The sequence below is a fragment of the Musca autumnalis genome, unplaced genomic scaffold (genome assembly GCF_047663935.1).
Source record: "Musca autumnalis isolate F117 unplaced genomic scaffold, ASM4766393v1 scaffold_4, whole genome shotgun sequence".
Taxonomy (NCBI): domain Eukaryota; kingdom Metazoa; phylum Arthropoda; class Insecta; order Diptera; family Muscidae; genus Musca; species Musca autumnalis.
In genome coordinates this window covers 48,612,336-48,638,321 of record NW_027411977.1, presented here as the reverse complement: position 1 = coordinate 48,638,321, position 25,986 = coordinate 48,612,336, and the positions used below count along the sequence as shown (strand labels likewise).

General features: G+C 38.8%; 2 protein-coding genes across 5 annotated transcripts in view; both read left to right on the top strand.

Moving 5' to 3' along the window:
* The first annotated feature begins 3,216 nt into the window (after nt 1-3,216).
* LOC141401979 (protein takeout-like) lies at nt 3,217-8,604 on the top strand. Its single transcript, XM_073982577.1, has 5 exons — nt 3,217-3,375; nt 3,433-3,525; nt 7,817-7,970; nt 8,033-8,166; nt 8,234-8,604. Exons 1-5 carry the CDS (start codon nt 3,291-3,293, stop codon nt 8,539-8,541), a joined length of 774 nt encoding a protein of 257 aa, XP_073838678.1. The 5' UTR covers nt 3,217-3,290; the 3' UTR covers nt 8,542-8,604.
* A 6,081-nt stretch (nt 8,605-14,685) lies between these two features.
* Nucleotides 14,686-25,986, top strand: part of PAN3 (Poly(A) specific ribonuclease subunit PAN3) — a 159,378-nt gene continuing 148,077 nt past the window's right edge. For 2 of the 4 annotated variants that reach the window (XM_073985697.1, XM_073985685.1), the window contains exon 1: nt 14,686-14,813. The gene's annotated coding sequence lies outside the window, so the exon portion shown is untranslated. Of the gene's footprint in view, nt 14,990-25,986 lie in introns of all 4 variants that reach the window. The other 2 variants (XM_073985687.1, XM_073985698.1) reach the window with 2 other exon arrangements.

Here is a 25,986-nt window from a genome sequence, read left to right as displayed (position 1 = left end):
ATATCAGCACAATGGCAAAATATTGCCCACTCCATGCAAAAAGCCACAAAATCCGTACTTGGATACTAGAGACCTCCACCAAGGAATCCTTGGTATGATCAGGAGTGTCGTGCTGCTACCGAACAGAAAAATGCGACATATAGGGCTACTTTACAATCCGTAGGAAGGCGTAGCGCACGAGAGAGGTATCGGGAGAAAAGGAGAGAGAAGAAACGTCTTTTCCGCAGGAAAAAGAAAGAGATGGAAAAGCGGGAGTGTGAACAAATCGTGATGTACAGGAGACAGAATGAAGTCCGAAGATTCTACCAAAGAGTAAAACATCAAACTGATGGCTTTGGAACTGGAACATCCTCCAGTAGAGACCAGCAAGGTAATCTGGAAACTGATAGTGTGCTAAGGATATGGAAAGAGCATTTTTCCAAACTGTTGGTATCCAATAGTAGCGAAGTCGACGAAGATACCACAGATCCAATCCCAGAAGATGGTGTTGAATGTATACCACCCGGCCAAGATGAGGTGAAAACAGCAATAAACCGGCCGAAGAATAATAAGACAGCAGGACCTGATGGCCTACCAGCCGAGCTGTTTAAAACCGGAGGCGACAAGCTGATAAGGTGTATGCATCAGCTAGTTAGCTCCATATGGCAGGAAGAACGCGTACCCAACGATTGGAACCTGAGCATACTGTGTCCCGTCCATAAGAAAGGAGATAAGACTTTATGCTCCAACTATAGGGGCATAAGTTTTCTCTCTATCGCCTACAAGATAGTGTCAGGGATATTGCGCGAACGACTAAAGTCCATGGTCAACTAAATAATTGGACCATACCAATGCGGCTTTAGACCTGGCAAGTCCACCATTGACCAGATATTTACCCTGCGGCAAATCCTGGAGAAGACCCAAGAGATACAGATCGACACCTACCACCTTTTTGTCGATTATAAAGCAGCCTTCGACAGTCCGCTACGTTCAAAGGTATTCCAAGCAATGTCTGAATTTGGTATCCCCGCAAAGCTCATTCGGCTTTGTAAAATGACTCTAACTGACAGAAGATCTTCAGTTAAAATAGGAAAGAACCTCTCCGAAGAGTTTTATACCAAAAGAGGTTTCAGGCAAGGAGACAGCCTTTCGTGTGATTTTTTCAACATCCTGCTAGAAAAGGTTATACGAGAGGCGAACGTCAAAAGAAGTGGCACAACCTACACCAATAGCCACATGTTACTTGCTTATGCTGATGATATAGACATCATGGGACGATCAGTAAAGGAAGTAACCGATACCTTTATGAAGGTCGAAGGAGAATCTGCAAAATTGGGTCTGGCAGTAAACGGCGAGAATACCAAGCTGATGGTGTCGACGCGTCCATTGAGCTTGGACCAGCTGTTGAAGTTGGTTCCTATAATTTTGAGGTAGTTAAAGACTGCGTATACCTCGGCACCGCCGTAAACACAACAAACGACATCAGTTGTGAAATAAAAAGAAGAATTGTTTTGGCCAACAGATGCTACTTTGGCTTAAGTAAGCACTTTAAAAACAAAGCCACAACTCGTCAAACAAAAATAACGCTTTACAAAACACTGATACTACCCGTGCTGATGCATGGTTCCGCAGCCTGGGTACTTGCGCAAGCAGATAAGGCAGTGCTTGGCGTGTTTGAGAGAAAAATTCTTCGAAAGATCTACGGACCGATCTGCCTTGACGGTGAATATCGACGTCGTATGAACCACGAGCTGTATCTGCTATTCAACGACATCGATATAGTTAAAGGTATCGAGATGCTGCGATTGCGTTGGCTAGGCCATATCATAAGAATGAGCGATAATGAACCCGCTAAAAAGTCATATAAATACATGCCACATGGCGGTGCACGCAGAATTGGCAGGCCAAAGAATAGATGGCGCAAACATGTGGATTAAGAAATGACAAGGCGCGGTATTCCTAAAAGCGAAGCACTAAACAGAGAGAATTGGAGATCTTTTCTTAGTTCGGTCTATGAAACAAATGTTCTGTAATGGGCAGCTAAGTAAGTAAGTAAATATCTGCTTCTTCAAAAAAATTTCAAAAGTTCTGAAAAATAAAAACTTTAGCAGCCTATTTTATTCATTTACGCGGTCATAACTTCCACGCAAATTAATTTTTTTTTGTCAAATATTTGAGCTTTGTGCAAAAACACTTACTGCCTGTTCTTGTACGTCGCACAAAAACCTGTACGAAAGGAAAGCAGTCACTCACTTCCGTCTAAAAATTCGTTCATGTATTTCGCAAAAACCATCGTGCCACTGCCGTTACCTATCCTATGGGAAATACTACTAATTTGAATGTACATTTGTACAAATATGTTCCATAAATGAGAGCCAAATGAGAAATAAAAACAAAATCTAAATGAGAAAATAAAATGTGTCGGCATATGAATTATTTTATTTAATTGATTTCTTCAAAATAATGAACGAAACCACCTTTAAAACGTGTCTGTAAAATTTTTATTTTATTTCAAGAATGTGTTGCATAAATTTGTTTTAAAATTTTCTGTATTATTCGCGAGTTTACATTCTACTCGACAGCTACAAAGCAAGTGAGTGATTTTGACATTCTCTTTCTATAAAAGACAGTCCTTTCGAAATACATAAACCCAAATTTATGGAAAAGTGTAGGTTTACGTGTTATTTCGTATGGCTTGTCGGTCGCATAGATTTTCGTTTCGAAGGTGTTTACATGAACAGAAAATGATTTTTTCCACTTCGCAAGCGCAAGAAACCTTTCGGTCGACATACATATATGAACAGGCTGTTAAAGTTATAAAATAGTGTGGATATTAGGGTTATGACTTTTTAAGAACCTTGTATCCCTGTATGATATTTTGTTGTGGTTTACCTAAGATTTTATGTAATCTCAGATAAACCACATCAAAATATCATACAGGGATACGAGGTTGTTAAAAAGTCATAACCCTAATATACACACTACTTTATAACTCCATGTTGGAACATCAAAATCCGATAACCGATTAATTCCACAACATCACAGAACACAGCAATTATAGAGAACATTCAACTATAGCTACAAATTGGTATTTAAACGATTGTTAATATATAAATAGGAAGTAGATCATATGTTTTTAATTATTTTTATAATTAAATGTGTGAGATGAAAAAAACAAGTTTTATTTTTTTTCTTTTGCAGTAATTAATTAATTAATGCCCTACAAATCAGTTGCCCTTCAAATTAATGCCCTTCAAATCAGTTGCACTCTGATATCGCATTGTTGCAGACCAGCAGTCTTAAAGAAAACTATGAAATATTTTACAATCACCACCTTTACAATAGTTTTGGGGATTGCTACCCTAGCCGCTGGAAGATCGATTTTAAGTGAAAAACGTAAGTTTTTCTTATGAAATCTAAAAATGTTTTATAACTTCATTTCCTATTTGCTAGCGGATTTTCTTGCCACCTGTTCCGTAAAGTCTAGTGATGTTGGAGCTTGTTTGGCCAAAAATTTTGAAGCAATGCTTCATCAATGGAAGGATGGTAAGTTTGAAGTAAAGTAAATAGATATCTACAGAAGAAAAATATAAAAAACAGCGTATACGTTACGGAAGTGGAGGGTTCAAATTAGGGTAATACAATTTTATATTACACTACACATTTTTATACCCTCAGCATTTATGCTAACGCGGGTATACGGGAAAAAGGTGTCTCATCGAAATAATGGTATGTTTGGACGAAACCCGTTTCAGACAATTTGGAGTTGATTTAGCGATGTATGTCCGTCTGTAGGTCTGATTGGAGCGCACTGTAACTCTCGAACGGATTAACCGATTTGGTCCAAAATTTGGCTTTCGTAATATTTTGTCCAAACTTAGTTTAAGTTCAAAGATAGGCCATATCGGTCCACTCCCTCGGGTACCTCCCCACAAAAGTTCAAAATTTTTCGAAAAAAAATTGCGCACGACAACTCCCTAAGGGCTTACTGATGTGATCCACACTTTTGTATCGTAATGTTTCTACCAGACATAGATCAAGTTCGAATATGGACTATATCGGTTCCCTCCTTTAGGAAAAATTTGGAAAAGTGCAGTTTAAGACCTCCTCTCAGATAGTTTTGATTTTTCTTGTAACAACTTGTATTCGTCGCTCCTTTTCCGTCAAGTTTTCTCAGGGGCAAGTTTATATTTCCAGACAAAATGGCCCGAAAGCTGTAAAAACCGCCTAAGGCGTCATGTGTAGTGGAGGCAGAGGCGGTGTAGTGCCGCAGCGCACGATACCTCTCTAACGGATAAACCAATTCGATCCAAAATTTGGCAGCTGTAATATTTTGCGCAAAATTAAAACAAGTTTAAGATGGTCCATATCGGTCCACTCCTTCGGGTATATAATTGTTACACAAACATCCCTGGCGGGTTAAGGAGACTTCTCTCATATCAATGAGTGCACCGCTATTCATATTAGCTCAATGATATGGAACCTACAGTTTATCGCCGAGTATGAACGGCGTGTCCCACGACACCACTTGTAAAGAGGTTTTTCATGGCTTAAGTACTCAGGAAATGTCGCCAACATTACTGAGGGGTATTTTGCGTACTTACTTAGCTGGCCCATTACAGAACATTTGTTCCATAGACCGAACTAAGAAAAGATCTCCAATTCGCTCTGTTTCGTGCTTCGCTTTTTGGAATACCGCGCCTTGTCATCTCCTCATCCACTTGTCTGCGCCATATATTCTTTGCCCTGCCAATTCTGCGTGCACCGCCATGTGGCTCGAATTTATACGCCTTTTTAGCAGGTTCATCATCGCTCATTCTTATGATATGGCCTAGCCAACGCAATCGTTGCATCTCGATACGTTAATCTATACGGATGTCGTTGTATAGCAGATACAGCTAGTGGTTCATACGACGTCGATATTCACCGTCAACGCAGATTGGTCCGGAGATCTTTCGAAGAATGTTTCTCTAAAACACGCCAAGCACTGCCTTATCTGCTTGCGCAAGTACCCAGGTTTCGGAACCATACATCGGCACGGGCAGTATCAGTGTTTTGTAAAGCGTTATTTTTGTTTGACGAGTTGTGGCTTTGTTTTTGAAGTGCTTACTTAAGCCAAAGTAGCATCTGTTGGCCAATACAATTCTTCTTTTTATTTCACAACTGATGTCGTTTGTTGTGTTTACGACGGTGCCGAGGTATACGAAGTCTTTTACTACCTCAAAATTATAGGAACCAACTTCAACAGTTGATCCGGTCTCAATGGACGCATTGCGCGTCGACACCATCAACTTAGGCTTCTCGCCGTTTACCGCCAGACCCACTTTAGCAGATTATCCTTTGACCTTCATAAAGGTATCGGTTACTTCTTTTACTGATCGTCCCATGATGTCTATATCATTAGCATAAGCAAGTAACATGTGGCTATTGGTGTAGATTGTGCCACATCTTTTGACGTTTGCCTCTCGTATAACCTTTTCCAGCAGGATGTTGAAGAGATCACACGAAAAGCTGTCTCCTTGCCTGAAACCTCTTTTGGTACAAAACTCTTCGGAGTGGTTTTTTCCTATTTTAACTGAAGATCTTCTGTCAGTTAGAGTCATTTTACAAAGACGAATGAGCTTTGCGGGGATACCAAATTCAGACATGGCTTGGAATACCTTTGAACGTAGTGGGCTGTCGAAGGCTGCTTTATAATCGACAAAAAGGTGGTAGGTGTCGATCTGCATCTCTTAAGTCTTCCACAGGGTTTGCCGCAGGGTAAATATCTGGTCAATGGTGGACTTGCCAGGTATAAAGCCGCATTGTTATGGTCCAATTATTTCGTTGACCCTAAGCTTTTGTCGTTCGCACAATATCCCTGACACTATCTTCTAGGCGATAGGGAGAAGACTTATGCCCCTATAGTTGGAGCATAAAGTCTTATCTCCTTTCTTATGGACGGGACACAGGATTCTCAGGTTCCAATCGTCGGGTACGCGTTCTTCCTGCCAGATGGAGCTAACTAGCTGATGCATACACCTTATCAGCATGTTCGGCTCCGGTTTTAAACAGCTCGGCTGGTAGGCCATCAACTCCTGCTGCCTTATTATTCTTCAGCTGGTTTATTGCAGTTTTTACCTCATCTTGGCCGGGTGGTATACATTCAATACCATCTTCTGGGATTGGATCTGTGGTGTCTTCGTCTACTTCGTTACTATTGGATACCAACAGTTTGGAAAAATGCTCTTTCCATATCCTTAGCACACTATCTGTATCAGTTACCAGATTACCTTGCTAGTCTCTACAGGAGAATGTGCCAGTTCCAAAGCCATCAGTTTAATGTTTCACAGCTTGGTAGAATTTTCGGACTTTATTCTGTCGCCTGTCCATCTCGATTTGTTCATACTCCCGCTTTTCCATCTCTCTCTTTTTCCTGCGGAAAAGACGTTTCTTCTCTCTCCTTTTCTCCCGATACCTCTCTCGTGCGCTACGCGTTGCTACCGATTGTAAAGTAGCCCTATATGCCGCATTTTTCTCTTCGGTAGCAGAACGACACTCCTGGTAATACCATGGATTCCTTGGTGGAGGTCTCTGGTATCCAAGTACTGATTTTACGGCTGTTTGCATGGAGTGGACAATATTTTGCCATTGTCCTGATATGTTATCGGGACGAGGAGTGTTTTCATTAAGCAATTGGGCCAGTTGAGTGGAATATGCTGTGGCTATCTGTTGTGATTGCAGCTTACCGATGTCCAACTTCCGTGTTGTGTATGTTCGCACTTTGTTTGCTACGTTTAATCTGGTACGTACCTTTGCTGCAACATGGTAGTGGTCCGAGTCTATGTTTGCACCTCGGAACGATCGTACATCTAACACGCTTGATGCATGTCTTCCATCTATCACAACGTGATCAATTTGATTTCTTGTCCCTTATGCCCTTATGAATATCGAGGTGCTTAAATCTGGTACTGCTAACTACCATATTTCTTGCACCTGCAAAGTCTATCAGCCTCATACCATTGTCAGATGTTTCACTGTGGAGACTGAATTTCCCGACTGTTGGGCCAAAGATATTCATGGGCAGGGCAACGGTCATAAGTTTCTTCTAACCGCTCGTAAAATATATCTTTGGTCTGTTCGTCCTTGTCTTCAGTGGGAGCAGGAGCGCAAATAAAGCTCATGTTGAAGAATTTTGCTTTTAATCGAATTGCAGCGAGTCTTTCATTCACGGGGTGAAGCTGGAGACCAGATGTTTTAACCTCCGGCCAACTACAAATCCGCAACCAAACTCATGCTTTGTGTCATGGCAGCTATAATACAGTGCGTCACCTTTAGGTGTTGTTGTGACGCCTTTCCCGTTCCATCGTATTTCCTGTATGGCAGTAATGTCGGCCTTGTACTTTTCAAGTACGTCTGCCAATGCGAAGACGGCACCTTCTCTATAAAGAGTGCGAACATTCCAGGTGCAGATTCGCAGATCATGGTTCTTACAACGTTTGCGGGGTTCGTAAAGTGGTTTGTTTTTCTTTTCTTTAGTTTTTTCATAGTAGGATGTTACTAACCCGACGCCCAAACCCAAGTTTTTAACGTTCTTATGGGTGAACGCGCGGCACATGTTAGCTCACTACCTTTAACGGGTGTTAAAGGCAGTTCCCGATGTGACACCACGGGGAGGTCAGTGTCCACTTGATATGAAAGAGGGACCAAGATAAATTCTGGGCTTTGCCATGTTAAAGCCGGTCAGGACCGTTCCTTGGTATCTTCCATCCCCTACGTCACAATTTAAATCCACTGGATTCAATACATCCAGTACGAGTACAATAAAAACGTCCTCTAACTCTATTTTGCAATTTAGGTATTCCTGGTTTAAAATCCGTTGGTTCCCTGGATCCTATGCATATTAAAAGGATTTCAATGTCACAAGCAGATGGTGGACCGATTGCAGTAAACCTAAACTTGACAAATGTTGAAGTATCCGGTTTATCTGAAACATCTATTAAGGATAATGGGTATCACTTAAAATTATCTTAAAAATAAACAAAAAAAATAATGAATTATATTTCCCCATTAGCACTGATATCAAGAATTTAATATTAAAATTTAAATTAATTGAACCGGCATATAAGGTAACCAGTGACTATGCTCTTCGTGGAAAGCTCTTAGCTTACGAAGTAAATAGCAAAGGACAAGTCATAATAGAAATGGGTAAGGGCAACAATGTAAACACATTTTTTCTTCTTTAAAAAATGTATTTTTTTTTTGCAAATTTTAGAGAGGGTCCTTCAAACCCTTACAATGCATGTAACACTCCGCGAAGAAGATAACCTTAAGTTTGCGGAGATAGACCAAGTCCAAATTGTATGGGATGATGTTGGCGGTATGCGTGTACACTTCGGCAATCTATTCAATGGCGATGCAGCATTGGAAGAGAGTGCTGATGAACTTATAAATGGCAGCTGGCGTTTTTTCTATGAAATAATACGACCTGCTATACAACAATCTCAGGAGAGATTTTTTAAAAATTTCATAAGTAAAATTTTTAGGCATATACCATTTTCGTATTTGGTGGAAGGGTTGTAAAATAATCAACGAGACAAATAATTACTGTCAATAAAACAGCAGCTATATTTAGCAATGCACAAAAAAAACAGTTATTGAGTTTTTATACTTTAGATCATAGTATGGACCCAGCAAAAAAAATCTTACTAAATAAGGGTGTATTATCGTACTTTTTGGTAGTCGTAACTAATTACAAACCCCCTGTTATCATTCTGTTATCCTGAGCGTATTTGAGCCAAAACTACTCTGGTTTGTCGTGGCAGCTGATCATCCTTAGCTTTGATAGATGGGGGATGTACTCCGAGGATTTATTCACATTGATTTGCTTATGGCCTTAGCAACTGCGTCCGTTTGAATGCTATTCAGACCTGCCTGATATGCCTGTTGACCTAGGGGTTCTCTCCTATAATGTTGGACCTCCCTCACTAGAGCATGAATATCCTTCCTGATATGCCTGAGTGTGTCGGGCCTAGCCAGCAGATGGTGATTGGGATGGCTCTCACGGTAACACTTGAGCAAGTACTGCAACGAAAGCATCTCTTTGTGTTGCTGTACTGGAAGAATCCCTGTCTCCTCATATTGATAGTCCACTGAAGAAGGTCCACGGCGGCATTCTGATAAGTTTGAATCTCTTTCCAACTAAATTCGGGGACTGAGCTGGCACCTACCTACCTATCGCGTTATATATGGTCAACAAGGTTTTTTTATCTGCACCGCAAGTGCTGCCGGCTAGGGACTTGAGGACTTTGTTTCTGCATTTCACTTTGTCGCGGATAGCTACAGCGTGCACGGACGACGTGAACGTAGTGTCGAATGTGATCCCTAGAATTTTGGGACAGCATGTGGTCGGAATTCTGCTACCATCGACTACGACATTCAATTCTCTTCTATACTGCGCCGTCAATGTGGTGAACAGTGTTGCCGTAGATTTAGTGGCGGATATCTGCATATTCCTCACATGGAAAAAGATGGTATGATCGGCTAAATAGCAGTTTAGTCTCTCACAGATATTATCAGGGTAGGTACCTGACGCCAGGATCGTATAATCTTCCGCATACATTACGATCTCAATGCCATCTGGAGGGGCGGAATACAGGAAAGGTAGAGGTTAAACAGTTCCGGAGATATCACCCCAACTTGGGGAACTTCTTGTTCCTGAATTTCATGTACGATTCACGTCCACACATATAATTGATTATCCAACGTTTTCGACTTGGCTGGAGGGTTGTCTGCTCAATGTCCTCAAACAGCGTGGAGTGCCTGACAGAATCAAAGGCTTTTGATAAGTCAAGCGCCACCATCATCGTTCTATCGCACGTCCTTTCCTGGTTGAGTCCTCGACAAATATATGTGGAGATGGCGACAACTAGATAGCTGTTTCTGATGCTTGGGAGGACTAAAGGCCTGCGTACATAAGCTGCCTCGCCTGGTTGCCTTGCTTGCTTCTGATAAAAGAATAAAAAAGGCCTGGGTACATAAGCTGCTTCGCCTGGTTGCCTTGCTTTCCTGCTTCATTTCTGACATAATAAAAATAAAAGAATAAAGAAGGCCGAGCAAATTTCGAACTGGGTTGCCCTTTTCTTTTTTATTCTTTTATCAGAAGCAAGCAAGGTAAGCAGGCGAGGCAGCTTATGTCCCTAGGCCTTAAGGCCTCAAGAGTCTTTGCCACTGGCGACAAAAGCGAAATCGGCCAGTACGATTCACTTTTGCTGTCATTCTTGGCAGACTAGGGAGGGTGGCTAGCGACAGGTTGAGTACTTTAGTGAGATACTCCACTCCCGGCTCATACAGCTGTTTCAGCATTACCATGGAGATTCCATCAGGACCCAACGCTTTGAATGATTTAGCACTTCTTCGGGTCAGTCAACGTAATGTCGCCAAAAGTAAATGAAGTCCTATCTTCCTCCCCCCTTCCGGGGTCCGAGAGTGACTTAACCGCTGACAACATTTCACTTAAACAGGCACAAATGTTGCAACTCTTCAGATGAGTTAACCATTTGTTCCGCTTATGTTCACCGACCAGCCTGTTAACTTCCAGTGTCAGCTCCCTGACTCTGGGGTAACTTGGCTAGACGAAGCTAATCACGCTCATTTGCTAATCACGTCGTCTCTGCTGGGATGTTAGGTCTTACTTCGGGTATTCGACAAGCAGGTGATGATGTCTCGGAACCTCCTCAGAAGGATTGGATAGTTATATGGACTACATATGTCAACTCCTTCGGGTACCTCATACACAAAATGTCGGAAAAGACCAGTTTAGGATCTCCTCTCGAATTGTTTTGGTTTTTCTTGGAACATGTTGCGCTCAAAGCCCCTATTACGATGGTACAAGTTTTTTGAGTGGCAAGTCTTGAGAAAATTGCCCAAAAACTGTAAAAATACCCCTGCCGCCAGCATGTGTAGTGGCTGGTGCGGACGACAACTCTTGAATGGAGTGACAGATTTGGTCCATACTTTACACATCTTAGTATATCCATATTCGAACCTGATCACCAGATATAGATCAGGTCTAAAATTTAGCCTTCGTCATATTTTGTCCAAAGTTAATTTTAGTTCGAAGATGGACAACACCTTGTCCACATCTTCTGGTACTTCCCCCCAAATAATTAAAAAAGTCCCTAAAATGGTATTCACGACATCTCTTGAACGGGGGAACCAATTTGGTCCTCTGTATCTCCTAATATTTAGGGTCTTTTCAGAATTTTTGGCATTTTTCGAAAATTTGAACTTTGCTACAAAAATTTGGATTAGGATTAAATGTCAAAAATGTTGCGGAGGAGGTACTTAAAGAAATGGATCGACATAGTCCATTATGGAAGTGGATCATATTTTGGGAGTCATATCTTTTCGATGGATATCGCGCTCATAAGTCATTTGAGGGGGATAGTCGTATAGCTTTTGGACCAGGAAGCATGGACTTGTCTACGGATAACATAATATCGCTATAAACAGGACCACAACGAACAGCATCGGTATAAATTTCCAAAGAAGTTCGGACCAAATTGGTTGCTCCATTTAAGTGACATTTTTTAAATATTGCCGGCAACCGGTATTGCCCATCTTCGAACTGAAACTAATTTTGGACAAAATATGACGAAGACCAAATTGTTTGACAAAATATGACGAATACCATATTTTGAACCAAATCGGTCGAGAGTTATCGTGTTCCCAAGTCACTACATATGGTGCTATAGGGGTTTTTTTACAACTTTCGTGCCGTTTTCTTAATGAATATGGACTTGCCCCTGAAAAACTTTTACTGTCGTAATTGAGGCAGCGAATGCAAGTTGTTTAGATAAAAATCAAAGTGATTCGAGGGCAGGTTTTAAAGTGAACATACTCGAAACTTTGTGTGGGAGGTGACGAAGGTGTGGACAAATATAGTCCATATTCGAACCTGAAAGATATCTGGTAGATATATTAGGATATGTAATGTATGGACCAAATCCCTTCAAGAGCTATCGTGCGCACAATTTTTCCGAACACTTTTGAACTTTTATGGGGGAGGTACCTGAAGGAGTGGACCGATATTCCTTATATTCGAACTTGAACTAAGTTTGGACAAAATATTACGAAGGCCAAATTTTTTACCAAACCGGCAGATCCGTTCTTGTGCTTCGATCACAACACGAGATGTCCTAGGGGTTTTTGCACCTTTCAGGCTATTTTCTCAGGAAGTATGGACTTGCCCCTGATGAAAATTGTACAGTCGTATGGGGGCAGTGAATACAAGTTGTTACAACAAAAAGCGATTTGAGAGTAGCTGCTAAACTGAACTATTCCTAAATTTTGTGTGGAAGGTACCTGAAGTGCACCGAGGAGTCCATAAGAACCTCATCTTACTTACTTACTTAGCTGGCCCATTACAGAACATTTGTTCCATAAGCCGAACTAAGAAAATATCTATAATTCTCTCTGTTTGTTTCTTCGTTTTCTGGAATACCGCGCCTTTTCATCAACTGCTGCTCCATCGTATTTATACGCCTTTTTAGCGGGTTCAACATCACTCATTTTTATGACATGGTCTAGCCAAGGCAGTCGTTGCATCTCGATACGTTTATCTATACTGATGTCGTTATATAGCAGATACAGCTCGTGGTTCATACGACGTCGATATTCACCGTCAACGCAGATTGGGCCATAGATCTTTCGCACGGGTAGTATCAGTGTTTTTTAAAGCGTTGTTTTTGTTTGACGAGATGTGGATTAATTCCTAAACTGCTTATTCAGACCGAAGTATCATCTGTTGGCCAACACTATTCTACTTCGCATTTCACAACTGATGTTGTTGGTTGTGTTTACGGAAACTCATCTACGCCTGCTAAAAATGGACCAAGTCGGTCACTCCTTTCAAGAGTTATTGTGCGCAAAATTGTTCCCAACATTTTTGTACTTTTATGGGGGAGGTATCGGAAGGAGTGGACCGATATAACCTATCTTCGAACTTAAACTAAGTTTGGACAAAATATTACGAAAGCCAAATTTGGGACGAATCGGTTGATCCGTTCGAGAGTTTTCGTGCGTTCCAGCCAGACGGACGGACATAGCTAAATCAACTCCAAATTGTCTAAAACGCATTTCGTCCACTTACTTTACTTTGGGTCTAAAACCATTATTTGGCTGAGGCACATTTTGCCGTATGATAGTGTATATACTAGGGTTATGACTTTTTACAACCTCATATCCCTGTATCATAGCGTGATGAGTTTCTAAATAAGATTACATAAAATCTTGATTATAAAGTGATTCGATAAAAAAACTTTCGCACAAAAAACTTTTAAAGCTTTTATTTTTCAGAACTTTTGACAATTTTTTGAAACATATAAGCAGATATTTAACTGAAGACAAGGTATAGGGGTACACAACATAACCGAAATGACATAACCGTTTGTTTCTCACTATTTTATCGTCGTATTATTGCATATATATCATTTTATATTATAGAACATTATTTCATGTATCATACAAATTAAAAGTGGTTTGTGCTGGACCTTTTTCAATATTCATACGAAATAAAAGTTATTTTAGTCATTAATTACATACTGCACGATCTCTTTTGTGTTAGGTGTCGGTAGCAGCAGGCCGCATTGTCAGTATCGCTCTTGTAGTTGATTCTCTTTGCTGTTTTTAAGTTGTTAATATGTAACATCTCCAACGTCAATCTTTTGTTGTAGTTATTCTCTGTTTGGAGTATCTGCACTTTTTCGAAGTTTGGTAAATGGTTGTTCTTCTTGCAATGTTCTGCAAATGCAGTTTTTTGTGTTGTGTTGATGTTTCTATGTTTTATTTCAGATTTGTGTGCAGACATCCTAGTTTTTAACTTATTTTTAGTGGTGCCTACATACAATTTGCCGCATTTTTCATCATTATTACCATCCCATTCTATTTTATATATTATATTGTGTTTATCTGCTTTGTTTATTTTACTTTTTGTATTGGTAAAAAATCGTTTGAGGGTATTATTCGTATGACCTAAAGCTCAACAACAAACACATCTGTTTTATTAAAAAAAATTATTTAATAGTATTTTTTCAATTTTTTTTTTTTCAAAGTGGTTTGTGCGGAAACTTTTTTATAACAAAATGTAATGAATTTTATTTTAGACATTAGTGGAATGCTGAGAGTATACAAAGGGATCAACATAAGTCCTTGACTTTACCATGTTATAGCCGGTGAGGACCGTTGCTTGGTATCTTTAATCACCTACATCACCCACCCAAAAACTAGATTTATTAAGCTGCGTTTTAGACCAATGAAACTTTTTGGTGTGGAACGACAGAAAACATACAAAACTGTAAGGAAATGCAAAAAAGAGATATACGAAAGTAACAATTTTTTGTGACGTTTAAACAACCGGTGGCATTAAGTGGGTTAAGTTCTTTAATTACAAATGTTTCCTTGTTTGCACCTAGAAGTGTGCTACATATTTTAGCAACAACCAAGTGTTTCCAACGATATCCTAGAACTGTTTGTGTAATAACGCCTTTGAATAAAGATGGTTCAGATCCTAGCTAATGTTCTTTTTACGTTAAAACTTTTTTATGGACAGAGCCATCTATATATGCTACCGCAAACTCCATTGCCATAGTCCGTAGATACGTTTTATTTGGTTCTGGCAATGCCAAAATCGATTAGATTATAAAACGATTTTGTATCATAAATTTTTCTGTGAAAAACAGTCGATAAAAGTAATAGTACCACAATCGGCTTACACATCCCTATTAGTTTTACAGAAGTTTCAGCTGTTGTAGACGCCAAGCGCGATTTTTTATGCAAAAACAACAAAAATTAAAGTAAATATCATTTATTTATGTAAATATTCAACAAAATAGTGCTTTAGTTTAACTTCAAACAAATAAAATAAATTATTTTTTGATTACTTGAAATCGCAATAAAGAAATACCAACTTTGGCAAAAGTTTTCGGTGTGGTGTGAAAAAAAAATAAATACAATAAAATATGTGGAAGAGGTGTAATAAAACATAATGCAGAAACGAAAAAAAAAGAATCTACATATACCGAAAATAAAAAAATGCAAAAAAATCATACAAGAATAGAAATGAAAATCAATGCAAATGAAATGAAATTTGTGAAAATTCACATGAAAATTCTTGGAAAGAAATAAATGCAAAAATTGCTTTTTAAAAAATGTAAAAGAAAATAAACAAAATGAAAGAATACTAATTTCTGCAAAATAATTTTTCATTTGCAGTAGCCATTTATTTTGTTATTGTTTTGTTGTGCGGTGTTTCTTTCTGTGTGTGGTGGTGATAGCTGTGTGTGTTCGTTAAGAAGTCGTCAAGCCAGAGTTTTATGTGAAAAATCTAGAAATTCGTATCAACATCATGGCAAGAAAGAAAAAAAGTGAAATATAAAACTTACCACCTAGTTTGTTTTTCTTTTGCAGCTTGCTCTTTGCAAGCTCTAGCATTCCCCCCAATAAGAGCCCGGTGATTGTTGTGTGCTCCGGTGTGTTGATTTTTCCAAATGTGTTCCATGGTGAATTGCGTCTTACATTACATTTTACTGATTTTCGATGTTCACTGCTTAAGGGCTGTTTACACCATCTATCAATGTCATATGAGCTGTCATTTCTTTCACCCATTCGACATACTCTATGTTTGTCAAAATTGACGTTATCCTTACAACTTTCAATTTGTGCGTTCATACCTACAAGTGTTATTTTCGTATGACATAACCTATAAATATAAAAACAGCTGTTTTTGTCATTGTTTACATTTATTGTTGAGTTACAAATTTGCGCAAATTTTTAAATTTGGTTGAAGGAAAATGAATATCTAGCATGTTTGCTGTGGTAGAATAGGTTTTTGGGGTTATAGAGGCATTCATGTTTTGCCACAAAGCAATAATTTCCAACACTGCTCCTTTCGACCAATCGATCTGAAAATAACATTATAAACACCCTTTATTTACATTTCTAAATACTTAAATATACATAACTTTCCATTTTCTTTTTTAAAATATTTTGTTTTTCATTTTTTTTTTTTTGAGAATGCCAGAAAACAGCTGATAAATTTATGTTTACATACGAGAATGCCTTATCAAATAGAGCGCTCCCTAAATGAAAAATTTACATATGAGTTGCCAAATCATTTTGATAGATGAAAATTTTCATAGTGGTCACACTGCGTGTACAACATTCGCAGGTAGAAAATTTGACATCTCATACGACATTGATAGATGGTGTAAACAACCCTTTACTACCCCTTTTCGGCGAACACCACTTCCCTCTTTAAAAGTTCATGTTTAGAAACGATCTTGTTTGTTACATTAAACAACAACAATAGCAAAAAAGTTGACATGTTTTACCAGTTTTTTCGTTCAATTTTGTTTGAAAAGATCTCGCTGTTTAAGGAAAAACAATATTTATTTAATTTTATTTATGTTCCAATATTTATTTTGTTTTATTTTGCACTATACTCGAAAATGTGTCTGTCCGCAACAATTCTAATTTGATTTTATAAATGACCCCCCTCAAGTGATTTTGTTTTTGTTCTTATTTATTTACCGTTATAGTTTGTTGTTATTAAATTTTCTCTCTCCCTATGTTTTAGTTGTGTATCTCTAAGTGTGGCCAACGTTTCAGTTTGAAAAATCACTGTATTTTTTATTAAAATAATGTTCACTTTTTCTACCCTACATCACATTGGCTGACTTCCGTACCGTCATTTGCTTTGTGTTGTTTAAACTTCGTCAAAATATTTCAGGGCTTAAATGTCGTTTAGGGGCATCTCTCGGATTGGGCTGAAATTTTTACAGTAGATAGCTCTTGGCATCCTGAATACAACGATATATAATTTTCCGGGGGAAGTCCATACTTCCCGAGATATGGGTCTTCACAATTCAAACGTGGGCTATATGGGCATCGTTTTAAAGCTTATGGCGAGTAATTTTATGCTCGCGACATATTTTTACACTTGTTTATAGGAAAAAGTCTTAAATATCCGGCCGAAGACCGGCTCCTTAAGACACTTTGGAACAACTCTAGTTTAGTAAAAACTCTCCGATTTTTTTGAAATTTTTTCCAGAGGTAGATATTGTTGCGCTGATCACGGAAATGTACAATTTTCTTGGGGGACGGACCCGGTTACCCGGTTATTGGACCCGAAAGTCCGGGTACAAAACCCGGGTTGGACCCGGCTCTACTGAACCGATTGCTACAAAATGTCATTGGAAAGCTTATGGAAATACCTATCTAACAAGTGGTCATATGATGGGGTTATTTTCAGGTGGTCAGGTGATATAACCCAAAAACTGATTTTTGGACCCGGATTTTTCCGCTTAATGTATGTCAGATTATAGCTCGCACTTTAACCTTTCCAAAATGGTGCTATATGTTGTAAAACCTTCTCTGGATCCAGAGATATGGCTCTTAGAATCTCGAAAACCCGGTTTCTCCAAGTGTCTATTTATAGAAAAAAATTATCACTTTTGTCCCTGTCCATAGGAGAAAGTCTTAAAAATTTCAGCCCGATCCCAGAGGTGAACATAAACAACAATTATACATCGTTGGAATCAAGGTCCTAAGGGCTACCTATGGTAAAAATTTCGGACCGATCCGAGAGGTGCCCCTAAACGATACTTGTTCCTATTTCAGTTGTACATTTATACATTGTTCCTCGAAAATGCAACTAAATGCATAAGAAATAAAAATGATAGGTACATGTTTGCTTTTCACCTGCATTGAAAATGCGTGTTTTGAAACACTTAGCTTCGTAGTTGTTAATTGATACGGCGCACAGTGGTCGAAACCACTGATCTAGCGGCTCGAAATTAATAACTTGGAAACGAATGAAGATATCTTTCTGAAATTTTGCACAAACTCATTCTGTGTCTGTGCGTAATTATGGACTAAATATGAACAACATAGGCAAATATTTTGTTATAGCCCCCATACAACGGTACCTCCTAATATTCGATATTTTGAGGATTTAAGCCACCTTTTCCTTCCAAATTAGTTGTAATTTGGTACTTAGGGTTCCTAGTGATCACTAAACCTTTCCACCAAAAATTGTGGGCATAGGTCCACGTTTGGGTATAGGCCCCTTTTAAGGTACCTCCCGACTTTCAGTAGTATGGGTATTTAAAGCTACATTTTCCTACCAAATTAGATGTAATTTGGTATTTGGGGTTCCCAGTGGACACAAAAATTATCCACCAAAAATTGCGAACATTGGTCTACATTTTGATATAGCCCCCATATAACCGTACCGACAGATTTTGGGTATTTTGAGGATTTAAGCCATTTTTCAAGACCATTTATCAGCAAGATTTGCAGCTAAATTTTGGTTATTCGGAATCTAGGGTGTCCAATTTAATTATTAAAAAATAACTGGCCTCTGTAGTTACGCTCCATCCACAAAAGTATATTGCACTAAAAACATACAAAAAATAATAATTTTTGAAAATTTATTGCTTTATAACTATGTAACTTCAGGCCCCAAACATTTTCTTTAGTTTTATTACAAATTTATTTAACAGTTAAAAAATATGAGGCCAGGTTTTTAGCAACAATTTTATTAAAATCTGATTCGTCAAAATTTCTTGCACTTGACAATGAATAACTGAGTGAATATTTACAACAACAAAAAAGTAAAAACAAAATCTTAGTCAGCAGAGTGTCTGTAATCGATATAATGGAAAACATTTCTCAATTTTATACTTTGATTTTTTGACTTTCGCGCCGCTAGATCAATGATTTCGTCCTCTGTGCGGCGTTAAGAAACATAATACTTGGGACATTTTCAGTCATTTGTAAAGCAACTGCAATAGTCGGCTATTTAGAGAAAAAGTTATAATTTAAAAGACAATTTTGTTCAATTTAAAACTTTAAATGACTCTAAGGACCATATCTCTGGATTCAATGAAAGTATTACAACATATAGCACTATTTTGAAAAGCTTAAAGTGCCAGCTATAATCTGACATACCTACAATACGGGGGCATTCATAACGGGCACATTTTTTTACTTTTCGAGGGAGGGTTTTTTGGAAAAAATCTGTGAATACCAGGGTACCTATTCTGTAACTTTTTAACAACTTTACTCATTGTTTATTTTACAACATTTTCATTTGTTTGTTTTGTAGTTGTTACAAAAACAAAAGAAATTTTAACAACTTTTCAATCGATAAAAGTTACAGAATTTCTATACAGGAACGGAAAAATGTAAAAAAGCGTCCAAAAACTGGAACAAATGTCAAAGTCAGCCTACCAGTCAATCAGAAAGCGGCAACCATGTTACTATTATTTACACTTTCAAATTTGTCATGTAAAAAGTTTTTAGACAGAGCGTCATTTTTGTTTAAAAGGAAGTGAACATTTTACAACTTTTTTGTGTACGGGAACGGGTTTTCGTGTAAAAGTGGTAAAAATTGTAAAAACTTTTTAGTTCTGGAACAAAGCTATTGTGTATTTGGAATGTTGTTTATGGGCATTCACACCCATATCTCGGGAAGTATGGACTTCCCCCGGGTATGCTATGTATCGTTGTGATTAGGGTCCCTAGTACTAACTATTGTAGAAATTTCAGCCCAATCCGAGAGGTGTCCATAAACAAGACAATAGAGTTGTGTAGTTCGCGAACGAACTAGTTCAATTGAACGACTCACCTCAAAGAACGACTGAACTAGATCACTCGAAGTCGTTCTTTATAGTTCAGTAGTTCAGTAAAAGAACGAAAGAAATGTACTCTGTTTCAACCAGCGTTTGCACCATACAATTTGTCTTCAAACTCTGATTTACTAACACATACATACATTTGTCAGCTGTCCATCATTTTTTCGCAGACAGTAGGGTTAACAAATTTTTGACATTTTTGTAAAACAAGTGAGATAATAATTGAAATGTGTTTAAAACAAAACAAAAGAACATGAACCAAAACAAAATCTGTGAACGGAAAACAAAAACAAATCGACGATTTTCATTCATTCATTGACAACTGTTTTTGCAGTCGTCTAGACGCCTACATCACACGGGCATGTTTTGGGTTTTTGACAATTAATACATGTACTCAACTGTCCTGTCATGTGTAAACGCAGGGTAAGACAATTAATTTGCTAGTTTTTCTCAAACGAAGAGTGCAAATTTGTTCTTAGAAAGTAATATGTCTGAAAACAGAAAATATAGTGGAATTTGGATGCATTTTAAGGAAAATGAATCTAAAAGAGCGACATGCAGGTATTGCCCCACATCCTTGAGTACTGCTGGAGGGTACATTGACAATTTAAGTAGACACATGAAGACAAAGCATCATCATATTCATTTGGTGGTGAAAAGGCAGCAAACACACAGGACTCTGAACTTAGAATCTGACGCGGTTGGAGTAGAATTGCCAAGTACAAGCTCTCAACATGCGGAGACCGCCTCCTATGAAAAAGCTTGAAGAAATTGATAGGCATAATGGTAGCAAAAGGTCATCATGCGCTACACATAGTTGATGAGCCAGAATTCAAAAAAAAATTGATAGAACTTGTGTCACACTGTCCTGGGTATACTTTACCAACGAGAAAAACACTCTCCCAACTTATTATCAACAGTTTATAGGATCATCGGTCAACTATATGGTAATGTGCAACATTTTAGAGAGTTTTATTGCAAAGTGTTTGCTGAACGACGAACTGAACTACTGAACTAAAAGAACGAACTAGTTCAATCAAAAGACCTGAACTAAAAAGATCGATCAGCTAAACGGACTAGAAAGCACAACTCTACAAGACAACGGTGTTAAAGAAAGACATTTCCGAAATGGTCTTCCCCCGGGAAATGTATATGTTGTTGTGATCAGGTTGCCTAGGACTACCTATAGTAAAAAATTTCAGACCGATCCGAGAGGTGCCCCTTAACGAGACATAAGCCTTACAATGTTATATGTTGGGACGTCTGAGTGAAATCGGGACACTTTCTCAAGATGAGGTTTTTGATTTCCTTTATTTTTTTGCGGTGGTGATGCTGCTCATCACAAAAACACTCTAGCATATAGGTACCTATTATTAGATTTTTGGCTAACGGTTCTAGAGAAATAGCGCTTTGAAAATCTCAAATTTTGTAAAAACTATGTGCAAAGATATACTCATAACTTCACAAATATTGGTCCAAATAGAAAAAATCTTTTTTGTGTTTTTTTGTTGTTTTATCAGCAATCTAATAAAAAATAGAATAAACTGCGCAGATGGCTTGGATGCAATTTCGTGATTTACAATTTAAAATCAATTTTTAACAATGATTGTACTTTTTAATTTTTATACCCTCAGCATTTATGCTAACGAGGGTATATACACTTTCATACGCGCAAAATGTGCCTCATCGAAATAATGGTTTAGGACCCCAAGTATGTTTGGACGAAATGTGTTTCACACAATTTGGAGTCGATTGAGCAATGTCCGTCCGTCTGTCTGTCTGGCTGGCTGGAGCGCACGATAACTCTCGAACGGATAAACCGATTCGGTTCAAATTTTGGCTTTCGTAATATTTTGCCCAAACTTAGTTTAAGTTCGAAGATGGGCTATATCGGTCCACTCCTTCCGTTACCTCCCCCACAAAAGTTCGAAACTCTTGAAGGGAGTAACCGATTTGGTCCATACTTTGCCCATCGTGAAATGTGTACCATACTTAAATAAGGTTTCAATATGGACTCAATCGGTTCACTCCTTCGGTTCACTCCTTCGGGTACCTCCCACACAAAATTTCGGAAAAGTTCAGTTTAGGGCCATCTCTCTAATCGCTTTGATTTTTTGTTTTAGCTACTTATATTCACCGTCCTCCATACGACGGTACAAGTTTAATCACGGGCCAGTCCATACTTCGTGAGAAAATAGCCTGAAAGTTGCAAAAAAAACCCTATGACACCGTGTGAGGTGGTTGGAGCGCAAGATAACTCTCGAACGGATCTGCCGATTCGGTCCAAAATTTGCCTTAGTAATATTTTGTCCAAACATAGTTTAAGTTTGAAGATAAGCCATATCGGTCCACTCCTTCAGGTACATCCTCCGCAAAAGTTCAAAAATGTTCGTAAAAATTGTTCGTATGGTAACTCTTGAAGGGAGTGGTCGAATTGGTATATACTTTACACATCCTAATATATCTACCAGATATAGATCAGGTTCAAATATGGACTATATTTTTCCACCCCATCCGGTACCTCCCACACAAAATTTCGGATAAGTTCACTTTATGACCTGTAGTGCGATTCTCTAACACATTTTTTAGTTACCGACAAAAATCGGTAAAATTTAAATGCTTATAAATTCGGTAATTAACGATATTTTTCGGTATGTTAGCGACCAAGGGAAAGTAGTCGTAAAGTTCTATCGATAGCAACAGTGTTGTCAACTTTTATTGGAACTTTTCATTCATAATTTTGAGTTTTAATTTTACCGACATTTGTCGTTAACTCAAAAAATGAGTTAGAGAATCGCACTACTGATATCGAAGCACTTTGTTTTTTGTTAAAGCAACTTGCATTCGCTGCCTTAATTACGATGGTAAAAGTTTTTTTAGGGGTAAGTCCACACTTCTTCAGTAAACAGCCCGAAAAGTGTAAAAACCCCCTATGGTACCATATGTTGTGGCTGGGGATCCACTTCCATAACGGTCAATGTCGATCCATTCCTTTTAGTATCTCCTCCGCAAAACTTTTGATCTTTAATCCTAATCATTTAAAGGAAATTCCTTGGAAAATAGTGCCCAGGTGTAGTGGAGTTGGGTACCACATGGTCGGCCCTGTCCGACTATAACCCTCTTTTCCTTTGTTTTTAAAATACTATTAGCCAGAATAAGACTATTTTGGAAAACTACGAAAATTGTTTGCATGTCCGCATATCCAAGTTAAAACACCTAACAAAAAAGATTGAAAGATCTATTCGTTCATTTTTAAATTCTCACATAGGGGAAAAACGCAAAGTTAGCCACACTGTATCATCATTACAGGAACATTCTCTCACACTCTCTTTGTTGATTTTTTTTTTATTATTTCTGTTCCTACCCCTTCATCAGTAATGGGTTCCTGTTTCTTGCAATTTCACTGTATCCCTCTTTTTATGGTTTATTATTGTTTTGTTGCAGATATGCATTGGCAAAAAGGAATGCAAACACACGAACATTCATACATACCGACGTACAAATAAATATATACTATGTATGTTACTGAGCACATAAAACAGCAGAATTCAAACATGGCGTCTCGTCGTTTTTCAGGCAGCTGTTGGTTTTGTTTGTTGTTTTTCGTTGTTGTTGTTGCTTGTGTACACCAACCACCACAATGTTGTGTGCCCTGTGTTGTACCTGTAGGATTTGTTAGATAGTGCAGCCAACAGAAGACAATAAGTATCGAATTGTCTTGTTCAGGTTCAAACATTGACCCATGCTTCAATTCAAGTCAATCAAGTTTATGGAATTCTTCTTATTATGTTTGGATCTGAAAGGTAAAAACTACTTACCTACCTTGTGTGTGGTAGCTATGTGGATTGGCAGCTAAAGAAGAAAAGAATAATGAAACAGTAGAAGAAAACATAAACAACAGCTGCAGTTTGTTAAATTTTGCTTCTTATGTGTGTAATAAGATATCACCTGACTATCTGACTGGCATTCGTTCCAATTCATACCACTTTGTTATTCTTAAATGTTGCGTGAGTTTTGTGGTCGCTTAGTTATGGGTCGGAGGTATTACATGATTACATAGATATGGGTGAATGGGGATTTTTATGTAGCAATTTTGTAGAGTGCGTATTTTCGTGAAAACGAAAAGCATATGCGGAGGTAAATGATTTCATTTCCTAAAGGATCTGTTTTCTTTGACAATTCCGAATAGTTTTCCATCGAAACCCATGTCTCCAATCGCCTAAAATCATGTAAGTTTTATTGATTCGAGAATTGTTTTATCTATTTTAACCCACACACACTGTTTTGTCCCAATTTTGCTATTCTATTCCGAAAATAAATTTGTATTTTTAATTTGTTATACCCTCAGCCATGGTTCAAGAATAAGGTTATTCATGATAAGAAATCCCGGTTTATATATTTGGACCTTTCTCTATATCATGAAGATCTTTTATGACATACCTGGGAGGAAACATGTCTACAATATTGGGGCAGCGATAACATCGTGTTGTACTGATGTACCGGTAAAATCTTCACATTCTCATGAAGACTGAGAAGTAGGCACCCTGTAGTTCTCAGTGTGACATTCTGGCAGCTTTGAATTTGTCACTGCGTAGCATACCACATTGGCACCACATAACTTACCACACACCTTCCTATTGCTTGATAAGAGATCAACAAGATTTCTTCGTCAACACTCCAAGTGCTTTCGGCCAGCGGCTTGAGGACATTGCTACTACTTCTTACCTTGGCCGGACGACTTAAATATATTTTCAAGCACTCAATATTCTTTGGATAGTTCGTGGCCAGAATTTGGACTACATAGACCAATATGTTCGGGGGAAACTCATTTTAGCCTTTCAAGTGGTTAAGAGTGTTTCAGAAGATATTTAACCTATCGCAGATGTTCGAATTGATGATCGGGAACTTGATGAGCAGTTGTTTGGTTTTGATGGTAATAGAGATCTGGGGGATGGATGTGGACGATTTGTAGATGATCGAAAACTCGAGGATTCGCTCTTCGGGTTTGTGGATAATCAGGAACTCTAGAATTCGTTTTTCGGGGTTGTTTCGGCCCATTATAACAATATGGGGTGTAAAATGCTGCGTTTTTCGCTGTTGAGAGTCTGCGGGGGTGTCCCGCATTCCGACAACGATGAAGTTTGAGGCAAACAGCATAACTCCTATCGCAGTTATCCTAGGAGCGGCTAATTTCTTAACAGCATCGAGAGTACACTTATTTCCTACACCCAGTATATCTCACCATATGATGGATGTGACATACGAAACAGTTTCATGGTCAGGGATATATTGCCGCTGCCATTCTATAAAAGCCTTCTAAGGAGGTCTTCAATTCTATACAAGCCTCCTATGGAGATCTTCTCAGGAGGTCTTCTATTGTATAGAAGTCTCCTCAAGAGGTCTTCTATTGTATAGAAGCCTCCTCAGGAGGTCTTCTATTGTATAGAAGCCTCATCAGGAGGTCTTCTATTGTATAGAAGCCTCATCAGGAGGTCTTCTATTGTATAGAAGCCTCCTCAGGAGGTCTTCTATTGTATAGAAGCCTCCTCAGGAGGTCTTCTATTGTATAGAAACCTCCTAAGGGTACCCGCAAGGGTATCCTCAGGAGAGGATAACGGGAGTAACGACCCCGCGGACCCTAGTTTTGGCAGGTGTGGAGAGCGTACCAAAATGGTGCAAGTGCTCTGAGAAACCCTGTGTCGGGGCGAGTGAATACCGCCCACAATTATGTATTCCACCGTAGGGGACCGTCTCAAGAGAGGTTTGGAAAGGAGGTGACGACTCCGTGGTTATCCCCAGTCAAACCCTATACATGGAAGAAAATGGAATCCAGCCGAAAGGCATCAAGATCAAGCCAGCACGATCTTGATTATGGCATTACTGGACTACGATTTGGAATTGATGAACCCTGGGCTGACGGCTGTGGTATTCTGGAACCTGAGTATGTCGGGGTGGAACCTTACAGAAATGGCTTTCAGGCTAATGCCACAGCTGCCTCCGTCCCGTTAAAACCTGGCAAGTCTCAAAGTACGTTCAATGCTCGTCCCATTAAGTTGGCAGTGTAGGTTCGGATGTACATTCCCGATTAACACGGATCTGGCTCTGAACGGGAGATCTCATGAGGGTCTTCCGTCAACCCTCGCATGGACCTAGAAATAGGGACCCATGAGATCTTAACGTGACTGCACATTTTGCGAGCGGAGATAGCGGCTTTGAGTTGGGACCACGAAACCTAAAATGAACGAAGAAAACCAAGAAACCAAAAGAACAAACATAGAGGTTGAAGAAACCCCACTGGGAAGATGCTCGGGTCTACGAGTTGAAAATATGG